We start from the raw sequence: 13,750 nt of genomic DNA on the forward strand, positions 1-13,750 counted from the left end.
TCGTCGATAAGAATCTCCTAAGGTGCATTGTGCGATGGGGCGACCGTGGTCCTTGTACTTAACAATTCCATTATGTTCGGATATAGTTGGAAATTGTTCTGTTAAAAAGGCGTCTTTTGGTATATTGGTCTTACGCCTAGTAGTACACAATTCCTTAAGAAACTTCGCATGGTGTGGTAGCTTTTTTATAGCTTCAAGGAAGGGAAGGTTTATAGTTAGATTCTTGAAAACATCCCTAATCTCCTCGTAATTTGTATCCCTAGTTAACATGGCTAATTTTTGTGGAAACGGTGGTTTTACGTCTATATTTAGCAATGGTATTACCTGGGTGTTTAACCGTGGCTTCCTGTTTCTTAGGTTGTGTTGGGCCGGTACCTCTACAAATGGTAGGCTCTTTCGTTTCTATTTCGGTATCTAGTAATATAGTAGGTGTAGGGGCTCTTGGTGGGGTAACTATAGGCATAGTTACTTTGTTATCAACCATTCTGCCAGAACGGAGGGTGGTGATGGCCTTTAGCTCACCTACATTTTCATACTCGTTACTAGTATTATCGGTTACCTCAAAAGCTGTATTTGTTGTTTTAGGATTAGGTATTTCGTTACCTAGAAACACACCTTTGGGTTGGGCTTTATCTTGAGCCAACTGTTTGGTTAAATTATTAACGGATTGTAGAAGCCGCATTTGGTTAGATTGAGCCATGGTTTGGAAAAGTTTTGGCTCACTTGTATGAAGGTGTCAAGACGATCCGGTTGTGTGGGTGTAGTAGTCACGGTGGTGTGTATTTGGAACTATTTCCGCGGAATTATTTATGGGTGGATTTTGATAGTTATTATTTACCTAACGATACCTCTATTAGCATTATAATTATTATAATTACCTTTGACCTTGTCGAGTTTGCACTTGGTTGTTATAATTATTAAAATTCCCCGACCACTCGCCCTTTGTCGTAGTGGGGCTTTGGTTAAAGCCGTGCGTGGGCCTAACATATTGGTTATTGTACCCTTGAGGTGTGACGCTTTGGTTATTTCTCCAACCCGAAGTTGGGAGTTTGTCTCCGCGGCGTTAGGTTCACTATTAATGGAAAAAGCCTGCTCATAGGCTATAGGGACGATGGAGTCGGGATGCTCGGGGCTCCAACAAAAACTACATGGATTTGAATTTACATTCATGACGGGGATTGGCTTTTATTGTACGAAATGGCCTCTACCTTTTGTGAGGGATTCAATTAGAGTTTTAAGCTCGGGATCTGATTTAACCTCAAACATCTTGGTAGCCTTAATCATTGAAGAAGAACTAGCGGAGCGGAGTAATCGTCACTACCCCCAAATTGTTATTTAAGCTTTAGTTTGGTCCTCTAAAAATTTATAAGCCTCCGCCTCCTTTGCTTAAGAAACTACCCCCATTCATTATGTCAAGGACTTCTTTATGGTGGTGTAGAAGTCCTTTGAAAAAGGCAATTAACTAACGTGTCTTTTCGCTAAGTTATGATGTGGACACTCTATAAGGAGATCGGTGAAACGATTCCAAGCCTCTGAAAATGTTTCATGAGGATTTTGTCGAAAGAAATAAATCTTGGAAAGCATCTCATCCGTCTTTAGGGGTGGGTAAAAATGTTCCATAAACAGCTGAACAAGTTTAGCCCACGAGTCCACAGAATTAGGCGTTTGGTCGTTAACCAAGATGCCGCCCTTATCGGCTAAGGTGAAAGGGAATACCCTTAATTTAATTTGTTCCGTACCAACCGTAGGATGGTGGAATGTTGTTAGGACTTGTTCAATCCTCCCGCGATGTGCCGATAAGGTTTTTCATGGTCTAATCCATGAAAAATGGGTAACAAATTAAAATATTTGGGGATTCGAAATCCCCGGGTGGTCCGCTAACGATGCGATGCGATTTGGGGCTATCGCTCAAGGTTTTGTAGAAGTCGAGAGGGCCTCTCTTCTTAGGTCGGGCATTGTCTCAGGTGATGTGTGTGAAATAGTAGCTAGAGGTGTAGTGGGTGGTATACTAGATAGACTTGTTTGTTGACGTTGTTGTGTAATTACGTTCGGTGTTTTTGTTCGGCCAGACCTTAATCTCATACAAGGATAAAACCAAACTTAGCTAAACACATCAACACTCCAAACAATTCTGATATACTAGTATAAACCTCTAACGGAGATGCGAGGTGTGGAAGAAAGGAATACCTAATTGCGTCCTTGCTTCGCTTATGAATAGCGTCTTGTTTACGCTTGTTCAGTGTATATAGCAGGTTAGAACACTGAAAAATATGAAAGATCAAAGTTCGAATCAAAACTGTCGAAATCCGAAAAATTTTGTTAAGGGGGCCGGTCGGCTCCATTTTATTCCAGGGGAAGGGTCGCTCGAGGTCCGAGGTCCATGAGTTAAGGGGGTTAGGCGCCAAGAAAGCGCTACAGACGCCAAGGTGTAATTTTTACCCGGAATTTTTCAACTCTGAAATGGATAACCACAGTATGAATCAAACAAGGGTGGGTGGGTGTAATGGGACTTTAAGAACAGTACTAACACTACGAAAACAATACGAAAGTGAAACTAAGATGGCAGCGGCGCCATTTGATAAAAGTAAAATGATTAGTTTTACCTACGAAATAAGCGATGAACTCTAAACGTAAGTAAAACTATACTTAAAACTTTTGTGTCTATATTATCAAAGATTCTACTCTCAACTCTATTGAGATATAGTGGAGTAGAGTGATTCGTTCCACTCTTAGTCCTTCCAAGATGCTATGTTCTCACGTGTTAAATACTATCTACTTAAAGTCTAATGAGAGATTTACGAAAATAACAACTAGACTGTGATGCAACTACCCACGAAATGCAACTAGTCGACGATGGGGATAACTAAGAGAATGCTACGTTGATTCGATGATAAGGAGTTAGAGGGGGATTGATTCCACCTTAACTCGACTTAATCCTATTAACGATTTAATCGTCAGTAATCCGAATGAATTGCTTCGCAGAACAATTGGTTCTTCCTAATCCCTAATTACACATGGCATTCCTACCAATTCATAACTAGCATGTGAACGATTAAACCCATTCTCATGGTGAACTAATCGTTTCTAGAGTGGAAAGGAAATTACGACGAATCTACGATATTCGGAATCAAGCTTTCATCAAGGCTTCTCAACCCCCTCTAATGGAGGTTTAGCTGAGAATCATTACGCAATCATTTCCGATTACATTTAAACTAAACATGATATAAAGAATTGAAATTTACTTAATTAAACAATAATGAAATCTAATTTAATGACTCAAATGAAATAAGGACAGGAATTGAAATTAGATCTAGAAATGGAAATGACAAAATCGAAATTTAACAACTAGCTATTTTATTAATCAAACTAATTAAGAGTAATGATTCTAATAGTTTAATCTAAAACAAGAATTGGATTTGAAATTAAACTTAATTAAAATAATTAAATCTAGATCTAGAAGCTATTCTAATGGCTACTTTCTATTCTAAGCTCCTTTATTTTCTAACCTAAAAATCTACTATTCTCTACTAAAAAATCTACTCCTCAATCAAAGAGCTAAACTTTTGTTTTTATACATTCAGATCCAAAAATCGTGCATGGGCTTGGAGCCATGTTTTGGGCCAGAGAATCAGGCCCAAAACCCAATTCTTTCAGTACAAAAAGGCCTCTTCAGCTGCAGTTGGCTTCAACAGACTTTTTGTCTACTTCTGCTCCTCTGATTGGATCAAGGCTTAGACCATTGGAAAGCTCTTTCCGAGCCGGTCGTTTTGACATAAGGTAGGCCCCATTCCGAGGTCTGAGTCCAAAGATATGGCCTTCGGAAGTTCTGCTGACTTGTGTGCTGTTTCTGCCCGCGTTGACTTTTCAGCTTTTGACCGGGCTTTTGGAAAGGCTTTGTCTTCTAGAAACTTGGCCTTTAATCATGGAACTCCTTAGTAACCGACCTTTGCTCCTTTATCTCGCTAAAGTGGCACATTTCTGCACATAATGGACTTTGAAACCTGAAATGCATAAAAACACGTAATCAGTGTTAACTCTTAATTATTACTCACGTAATTGGTCTAAAGGTATGTCTGTTACAGGGTTAAAACTACAGTTTTGAGCTCTTATCACCAACCAACCAATATTAGATCACCTACGTTGGTTTTATCTAACAAATTTAAATATAATATCTACTTACCATCTTATCGACAAGGCCATCATAACCTAATTTGCTTAGTTGATGGTTATACTTGTTCATGTTTCTTCTTTCCAATTTAATCTTGCTTAGTTCCTAACATCCCAAATGAAAATACTATATTAATTTATCACACCTTAAGAAAATTATAAATTTATTAGAAATGAAAATTCAAAGGAAATGAAAGATATATACTTGGAACTCTTCCGATAACCTTACTTTTACAAATTTCTCCCAATCTTGCTTCTTAATATTTGGATAGATTTTTGGTGGATTCATTAGATCGGGGTCATCTATGTAAGGTATGACAAAATGTTTTGTGCAATAATTCTTAAATTTCCGCCATATCTTACCACATTGCTGCAATCCTTTTTTCTTAAACTTAAGATCTACCTCAAATTTTTCCTACTAAGAACCAAGGCAGAGATGAGTCTACACTTCTAGGAAGACAACAATAATAATTCAAAATCAGTATAATAGGCAAAGCAACCGCTTACCAGCACTGAATCCCATACATCATTTTTTATTTGCTTGTCAACTTTCGTCCAGTTTGGGTACTCATCAGCTAGTGGAACCATATTTTTAACTAGTGTGCCAGCCCAATTATTGAACTCGCTTCGAATAAATGTTCCTTTGATCTTTCCTTTCGCATTAAACTCCACCACAAGCTTACCTTTAAAATGCTTAGTGAGTGAAAGCTTTTGAGCTTGACCCCTAACACTTGGAATATTGTCCCCTTCTTCCTCGATTGGATGCTTCCTTTTTTCCTGAGATGATTTGGCACTTGTTTTTGGATCCGCCATATCTAACTAAACCTACAAAAACTATAGAATAGGAAAATCATTAGAAGATGACATGATCAGTAGCAGTAAGCATGTCTATGGCAAAAACCTGATATCATAATTTGAACAAAACCAAAATAATCGTAAGGCAATACATAAAAGACAAAAGTTGGTCACAATCTCTTATTAACAAACCAAATTTTGATTCCACCACAAAAAACAATGAAAACTAATAAATCAAAAAGTTTTTTATGCTCAATCGAAGTGCCCTCACAATCTTCACGGACATAAACTGACTGAGATTTGTCATTAACATCCAATGAGTCAACATTTGGCAATTCAACAAAATTGTCATCTCCTACATGAGCATCAACGAGCTCATAATCGTTATCATCGTCGTTTTTGTGAAAGCATCTTTAAGGAGATTCTACAACAACTAACCACGTTGGGTCAAGTTGATCAGGTACATAGAAAACTTGCTCGGCCTGAGAAGCTAGGATGAAGGAATCAGATTTATGGCCAACTCTACCAAGATCCACTAAAGTGAAACCCATGTCATCCTTCCTAATTGCATCTTGCTATCAACCCAATCACACTTGAACATTGGAATCTTGAAATTTGTATAATCGAGCTGAGCAACAATATTTCAACAATAATACCGTAGAAAGACATGTTCGAAAAAATCGGGTTTTGATCCTTTGCGCTTGAAACATGCGGTGTTGTTGCTATCAAACTCACGCCACTGTTTTGATTTACTTGTAAAGCATCTTGCTGTTTTGTGGCAAAACGATAACCATTAGTGACATAGGTAGAATATTTGTAAACATGTGCCAAAGGCCCCTTTGACACCCACTTCAAGGTGTTTGACACCTTGTTGTCAGGATTTCCCCTCTCGAGCAAAACCTGTGCATTATTATGTAAACATTTTAGTCCTAATCTAAAGTAAATTAACATACAAAAATAACAAAAAAAAAACAATTTATAATATACCTTGTCTTTAAGCCAATCACTAAATGAGCGATTGTGTTTACGATGCAACCATGTGGGTTTTTTACTTACGAGGTTGTTATTCCTTCCGATAGTTCATATGTTCTCTATCATGTTAGGCCACAAAATAAAATATATAGTTAGCTATCGGAATCCGAAACCAAGGAACTAAAATAGACTTTTAAAGTGAACAACTAAAGAAACCTTACTCGATGTAAGGCTAAACACCTCTTGTGTTTTGCAACACATAGAGATGTGCCTGGTCCAACGTTTTTCTATCTACTTGACTATAGGTACTTCCTGGGAGAAGATTTCCAGATGATATCAAATATGTGGTAGTGTTATCTTTACGGAGAGGAATCCCAATTGCATCTAAGTCAGGTAAGAATTCGCTACAAAATTCAATTGCTTCCTCTGCAATGTAATTCTCAGCAATACAAGCTTCCGATCGATTTTGATTGCGTATAAAACCATTTAGCACGATCATGTACCTAAGAAATCGCACAATAGTAATGTTCATAAAGAAAAGCGCATTAATAAATATTGAAGGGTAATATATAATTCATTGTACCTCTCAAATGCATACATCCATCAGTAGAATACAGGACCACAAAGATCAACTTCTCTAACAAGGTGCACTGTTAGATGAATCATAATGTCGAAAAATGATGGCAGAAAATACTTTTCCAGCAAACATACTGTGAGCACAATGTCTTCCTAAATTTGAGTCAATTTTTCCTTATCTATTACTTTCGAGCAAATAGCCTTAAAAAAAGAACATAGCCTAATAATTGCACATCTCACATTCTTTGGCAAAATTGTTCTTATTGCAACCGGAAGAAGTTGCTCCATCAAAACATGACAGTCGTGTGACTTCATATTTTGCAATTTTAGATCTTGCATCGAGACAAGAGGCCTAAAATTTGAAAAGTATCCACTTAGGACTTTTAACTCATGCAAAGTTTTGCATAGTCTTTTTTTCTCATCTCTACATAGTGTGTGACAAGACGGAGGCAAGAACGATCGCTTTTCCCCAATTGTTGGAGTCAGTTCTGTCATTAGACCCATTTCTTGGAGATCAAGACGAGACTTAATGGTGTCTTTATTTTTACGTGGAATGTTAAGTAGGGTCCCAACAATGCTGTCGCATACATTTTTCTTTGTGTGCATAAAATCCACATTATGTCGGAGTTCTAGATATCTCCAGTATGGAAGCTAAAAAAAACTGATTTCTTCTTAAAACAATTGGTAGCACCCTTAATGGTTCCCTTTGCTCCCCATATGACTTTGATCCCTTCAACTTCTTCCAGTACTTTCAAACCAATTAAGGGTTCAGGTGCCTCCCGCAACTCTGTTTTACTATTGAAGGTTTTTTTTTGTCTTCGATATGGATGATAGCGCAGAAGAAACCTTCTATTGGCTGTGTATACGTTCTTCTTAGAGTGTTTAAGCATGGTTGAGGACGTGCCCTCGCCGCAAATAGGACAAGCAAAATAACATTTCACAGTGCACCCAGAAAGATTGCTATACGCAGGAAGATCATTGATTGTCCATAACAAAACAGCTTTAAGTATAAATGATTCATGTCGATACACATCATAAGCCTCCACCCCTCTCTCCCACAGAACATTTAAGTCGTCAACCAAGAGTGCCAAGTAGACATCGATATTGTTTCCAGGTTGATTTGGACATGATATCAACATCGTAAGCATCATATACTTTCTTTTCATGCATAGCCACGGTGGGAGGTTGTATGTGACCAGCATAACAGGCCATAAACTGTACTTAGTACTAAGAGTACGGTGTGGATTGACTCCATCGGCTGAAAGTGCTAGGCGAAGATTTCTGGATTCTGCTGCAAATTCTGACCAATTTTCTTCAGCCAACTTCCATGCTGGAGAGTCTGCTGGGTGGCGCATCTTACCATCAACCACCCTTTCATCGGCATGCCATGTCATTGACTTTGATGTTTGGGTAGATTGAAACATCTTCTTGAATCTTGGAATTGGTGGAAAATACCACAAAACTTTTGCTGGTACTCCACCTGATTTGTTAGTCGCTCTCTTGGTCTCTTTATATCTTGAGACTCCACAAATAGGGCACATAGTTTCATCTTTGTATTGAACACCCTATAGAGTATACAATCATTTGGATATGCATGTATTTTCTCGCGCGTACTTCAGCCCATAAACAGACAATGTCTTCTTGACTCCATTCAAGGATTTCGGCAAGAGATTTGGTTGAGGAAGCATCTGTCCATTAGCTTCAATAACTTCGAAAAACTTGTGTCAAACCACCCACTATTTGCTTTCAGATTAAATAAAAGGGGAATTTTGACTTAACCCCCCACAGATGGGTAGCGGTTTGACTAAACCCCCCATTTTTAAAATCATTTGAGTTTGCCCCCCACTCCGTCAATTTTGTGTGTAACAGACGTTGGTATTTTAGCTATTGACCATTTTACCCTTATGAAATAGATGTTGCATTGCCCCCCACATTAACACGTTAAACCTAGCTTTGCAAAAACCCCCCAAACGTTGCCATTATTTAATTTTTGCACTCTCTCTCTCGTTATTTTACCTATTGACCATTTTGCCCTTTCTGACAAATTAAGTGTTTTTTTTTATTTATTTATTTTTTCCGTTAAAACAAATTAAGAGGTTTACTATTAGTTAGTGTAAACCCTCCAAACGTCAATATGCTATTTGAAACCCTAGACAAAAAACCCCATCGATTACAGATTTGAAGATGAAAAAAAAAATAGGGGAAAATGAGGATAATGATAAAGGGAGGTGTTTGGAAAAACACGAGATATTAAATGAGAAATTAAAAATCAATGGGCTAGAATTTCATCTCTACTTGTTAATGAAATAAAGCTGGGTAAAAATCAATGGTTTGGAAAAACCGCGGAAGATGATTTCATCTCTACTTGTTCAATGGGCTAAATTTCATCTAAGCAATGTAAGCAATGTAAAGTTGGTATGAATGGCTTGATCCTTCTATTAAAAAGTAAGTTTCTTTTTCATTTGTTTTAATAATTTTCAAATCTAGGGTTTACCAATTAGTTATGTTTATTGTTTGTTTAGACCGAGTGGACAAGAGAAGAAGATGAGAAACTGCTCCATCTTGCTAAACTTATGCCCACACAATGGCGGACGATTGCTCTATCGTTGGCGGACTCCTTCACAAAGCGCTGCCTTGAGCGGTATGAGAAACTTGTCGATGCCGCATGTGTCAAGGAAGAAAACTATGAGCCAAATGATGACCCAAGGAAGTTGCGTCCCGGAGAGATTGATCCCAACCCGAAATCTAAACCCGCGACGTCCGGATCCCGTTGACATGGATGAGGATGAGAAAGAAATGCTTTCGGCTTCGGGGCTCGGTTGGCTAACACCGGGGAAAGAAAGCGAAAAGAAAAGCCGTGGAGAAACACTTGAAGAAGCAAGGAGGCATGCGTCTCTGCGAAGCGGAGAGAACTTAAGGCACCGGAATTGATAACAGCGCAGAGAAAGAGAAAAAAGGAAGGGGATAGACTATAATTTTGAGATCCCTTTTGAGAAAAAGCCTCCACCGGTTTCTTCGATGTTGCGATGAGGAGAGAGTAGTGGAACGACCAAAGTTTTCGACAACCATTGAAGAGCTCGAAGGGAAAAGAAGGGTTGAAGTTGAAGCTCGGCTAAGAAGGCAAGATGTTGCCAAGAACAAAATTGCTCAAAGGCAGGATGCCCCATCATCCATCTTGCAGGTTAACAAGTTAAATGATCCGAAAATAGTTAGGAAGAGATCGAACCGATGCTTCCAACACCGCAGATCTCGGATCATGAATTGGAAGAAATCGCAAAGATGGGTTATGCTAGCGATCTTGTTTCGAGAAGCGAGGAAATGTCGGAAGGAAGTGGTGCTACACGTGCTCTTCTTGCCAACTATGCACAAACTCCAAGACGGGGATGACACCATTTCAACTCCACAACGCCACCCGGTGGTAAGGCTGATGCAATTATGATGGAAGCAGAAAACCTTGCAAGATTGAGAGAATCACAAACACCATTGTTAGGCGGTGACAATCCAGAGTTGCATCCTTCATATTTTTCCGGTGTCACTCCTAGGAAAAGAGAAATACAGACACCTAACCCAATGGCTACTCCTTTATTGACTCCTCGAGCCACGGGTCTTACTCCTAGAAGTGGCATGACACCTTCATCTGGTCTTACTCCTAGAATTGTTTACTGTTAACTAAAAAATTGGGGGGTTTATGCAAATATCATATTGACGTTTGGGGGGTTTACACTAACTAATAGTAAATCTCTTAATTTGTTTTAACTAAAGGAAAAAAAAAAAAAAAAAAAAAAAAAAAAAAAAAAAAAAAAAAACTAATTTGTCAGAAAGGGCAAAATGGTCAATAGGTAAAATACAAGAGAGAGAGTGCAAGAATTAAATAATGGCAACGTTTGGGGGGTTTTCGCAAAGCTAGGTTTAACGTGTTAATGTAGGGGGCAATGCAACATCTATTTCATAAGGGTAAAATGGTCAATAGCTAAAATATTAACGTCTGTTACACACAAAATTGACGGAGTGGGGGGCAAACTCAAATGATTTTAAAAATGGGGGGTTTAGTCAAACCGCTACCCATCTGTGGGGGGTTAAGTCAAAATTACCCTAAATAAAATAATAACTATTGATAGCTTTGTGAATTTTGAGCAACCCTCGTACAAAGGCGTTTCGGCATCTTCAAGCATATCCTTAAATTTCTCGGGATTAGTCGTATAATGGTCCCCTGCACCCTTCGCCATTTCTCTCATGCGTTCAACATCTTCAGGAGTCTCAATCTCATCATAATGTCCAACATCTTCAGGAGTCTCAACCTCATCATAATGTCCAAAAGTGTCTTGTTTTGTAAAACTAGTCGGGGTCTCGGAAAATAGAGAGCTTTCGTCATGAAACCGCCAACTAGTGTAACCTTGGCTAATACCACATTCGAAAGGATGATTTCTGACCTCACTCTTAGTTAACTCGTTGATATTTGAACAAACTCTACATGGACAACATATGAAACTTCCTTCTTCCTTTCCAACAGTAATTAACCTTTCAACTCCTTGAATATATTAGCTTGCTAACCGGTCCTTGGACATCCAAGACTTATCCATATCGTAGCAAAATGCAACAAACCGATCTCTTAAAGAAGAACAAAGTAAAAAAAAAAAATCAGGTACAAAAACCACACATTCAGAAATAAAGTATCATGGCAAGATGATATCAACACATGACACATTAGTAGAAAAAACATTAAGCAAGTCTAAGATTATATGATAATGGTATTATGCAAAATCAAATTACATTGGAAATTTCACATTGGAAATCTAACTAACCAATTTAGGCTACTTTCAATAACCAAATAGAAGCATAAAAAATGACACAGTAAGAAAAATTTGACAAAAAGCATCGAAGTCGATAATTTACACTCTCTAGCCTTCAATTTTTTTTTCTTTCTTAAGTCATCTGAGCATGTGTATGTAATCTTGTAATTCATATCATCTTACAAACCATAAAATAGTAATGAAATCAATGGTGTGCAACAAATACAGAGTGCTATAATAGCAGTGACAGAAACATGGATTCAAAAACAAAACTTTAATCAGATTAATTTTCAATAGCATCCAAAACATCAGACAAGTTCTCAAACTAAGTTATCGCAAGAGATAAACCAGTACTTGCTCAATGAAATTAAATAAAAATGAAAAAAAAAAAATCTTACCTTTATTTTCTTGCTCGAGAGAGAGAGAGAGAGACGGATTGACGAGAGACCGCGGATGGATGAGAGACCACTGGGTGGGAGAGCGCGCGTGGTGTTAGAATGCCGGTGAGAATTAGTTGGGAGGAAGAACGGTTTTTGCGAGACAGTTTTTCTTTTATGTTTTTTTTCTTCTGTTTTTTTTTTCTTTTTTAACCCTAAGTGATGAGTGCTAAGTGATTTAAACAACTTCAGTTTATTCAAATCCCTTTCTATTTCTTTTCCTTTTAGGTTTAGTAAGTTAGTTCTTTTAGGAGGGAACCTAAAAATATTGCCGCGCGCCCAAATCACAACTTTGAGTTCCATGGCATACGAAGCAATTACTCGTACTTGTGTTGCTTATTTATTTCGATAATTTGTTAATTTTGTTTTCGATATTTTTACAGCTAGAAGTGATACAACAAGGCAAACCACTAGTGTCACGTTCAAATAAGGGGACACAAAAAATAAAATTACTTGTGTCACTTTTCCTAGAAGCAACACATCGGCCCTCGTTCCATAAAAAAGTGACACATCAAAACTCTGTGTGTCACTTTTTTCTAGTAAGTGACACAAGACAAAAAAAATAAGTGACACAAAAAGCCCTTCTTTTAGTAGTTTTTTCTCTTAGCACTACCCGATGGATATTTTCTAGCGCTACTCATGATACTAACCACTCAACAAAATTTCTGAACAACAAAGACTAGCAAGTCAGACAACTAGCTTAGAACATTTTTCAGACGTTTGAGTCATTCAAAATATAACATACATAAAACGAAAAATTCAATCAAATTCATATAAGATTATTGCTATGATGCGGTCATAGTTCAAATTAAAACTCAATGAAAACTAGAAATATTAACAAATAATATGCAATATCTAAATATCCAATTTAAAAAGAAAAAACAATAAATTGAGAATTGATTAGGGTTAATGGAACATACAAAGCATGTATATTGGGAGCACCTCTGGTAGCGTAGCAGTCTTGTTTCCAACTCCTCAAAGACTAGTGGTTATCTCTTCTATTTGTTTTTTTAGTTTCTCATCCTGTTTCACCTGTTTGAAACTAACCTTAAACCCCTCGGGTTTTTTGAAATAGGAAAGAGAATACCAGAACTCCAGAAGACCGAATAGAAACAATAACCGACCTTATTGTTTGTTTTTGTTTTTTGTTGGCCTGGGCTTAAATTAATTGGGTCAATGTAATTTTTGGGCTTTATTGCTTTAATATGTATTTTAGATATGGGCTTTATTAGAATTACATATATAGTGGGTGGAGAATTGGGCTATTTTTTTGGTCAACAAGTGGGGGCCCTAAGCGGTCGCCTAGTTGGCCATGCCCCAGAGCCGGCCCTGTGTGTAGGAAACACACACACACACACACACACACACACACACACACACACACACACACAGAATACTATGACGGGAAGAGTGCGTAAAATTTGCCAAACGCGGCCCAAATATGATGGTCAAACTATTTTAGAGTTGCAAAGAGCTGAGGTTTGGCTGCAAATAGTGAGAACCCTCTTATTGAAGTATGACATTTGTTTTAATAGAGATTGGGCCTAAAGCCCACAATTCTAATTTAATTATGGATAAAATACAACATAGACTTCTGTAATTATGTCAAAATCCCATGCGATCTATTTTTTGGTAATATTACAAATTTGTCATTTACCCCATCTTCGCCAAACATGAAATCTAAATAGATCGAAAACTTCATCAAAACAAAAAAAAGTTCCCCCAAATTGAATTGCAATGTGGAAATCCAAAATAAAGAAATTAATGACAATTCATCCGATTTTGTGCAACAAAAATTGAGATCTATTCAAAACAAACGACAACCAACTACTAAAAAGGTGAGAAACTAAATTTTAATCTTCATACATACGTTTAATTTCATTGCATTTAGTTAACATTCAACCCAGTGATAATTTCACACTCTACGGTTTAGATTAAAGCAACACTGCAACAATGAGATAGTGATGAGAGTGTTGGGTCGAATGCAACATGAGTGTTACACTGAAAATCAAC

The 13,750-nt window shown here is 37.6% G+C and overlaps 1 protein-coding gene, 1 non-coding gene and 1 pseudogene across 2 annotated transcripts; 2 read left to right on the plus strand and 1 right to left on the minus strand.

The window, feature by feature from the left end:
• Nucleotides 1-1,480: 1,480 nt before the first annotated feature.
• On the plus strand, nt 1,481-1,584 carry LOC147492044 (small nucleolar RNA R71). Its single transcript, XR_015200618.1, has one exon. It is a non-coding gene; the product is annotated as a small nucleolar RNA R71 (small nucleolar RNA).
• A 3,791-nt stretch (nt 1,585-5,375) lies between these two features.
• On the minus strand, nt 5,376-7,904 carry LOC147492045 (uncharacterized). Its single transcript, XM_086567383.1, has 5 exons — nt 7,173-7,904; nt 6,550-6,584; nt 6,230-6,437; nt 5,716-5,862; nt 5,376-5,537 (listed from the first exon to the last, which is right to left on the minus strand). The coding sequence occupies exons 1-5, from the start codon at nt 7,902-7,904 to the stop codon at nt 5,376-5,378; spliced, it is 1,284 nt and encodes a 427-aa protein (XP_086423509.1).
• Nucleotides 7,905-8,665: 761 nt separating this feature from the next.
• Nucleotides 8,666-10,179, plus strand: LOC147492046 (cell division cycle 5-like protein pseudogene; annotated as a pseudogene).
• Nucleotides 10,180-13,750: the final 3,571 nt, after the last annotated feature.

This window comes from Coptis chinensis, chromosome 6, assembly GCF_015680905.1.
Source record: "Coptis chinensis isolate HL-2020 chromosome 6, ASM1568090v1, whole genome shotgun sequence".
NCBI lineage: Eukaryota > Viridiplantae > Streptophyta > Magnoliopsida > Ranunculales > Ranunculaceae > Coptis > Coptis chinensis.

Excerpts from the sequence above, each read along its gene's own strand:
- LOC147492045 (XM_086567383.1), bottom strand. The coding sequence starts at position 7,904 with ATGACATGGCATGCCGATGAAAGGGTGGTTGATGGTAAGATGCGCCAC. Across the intron at positions 6,585-7,172 it reads ATTGTTTTAAGAAGAAATCA|TGCACCTTGTTAGAGAAGTT; the intron begins GTTTTTTTTAGC and ends TTCATCTAACAG. Across the intron at positions 5,863-6,229 it reads CAGGAAGTACCTATAGTCAA|GTTTTGCTCGAGAGGGGAAA; the intron begins GTAGATAGAAAA and ends AATAATGCACAG.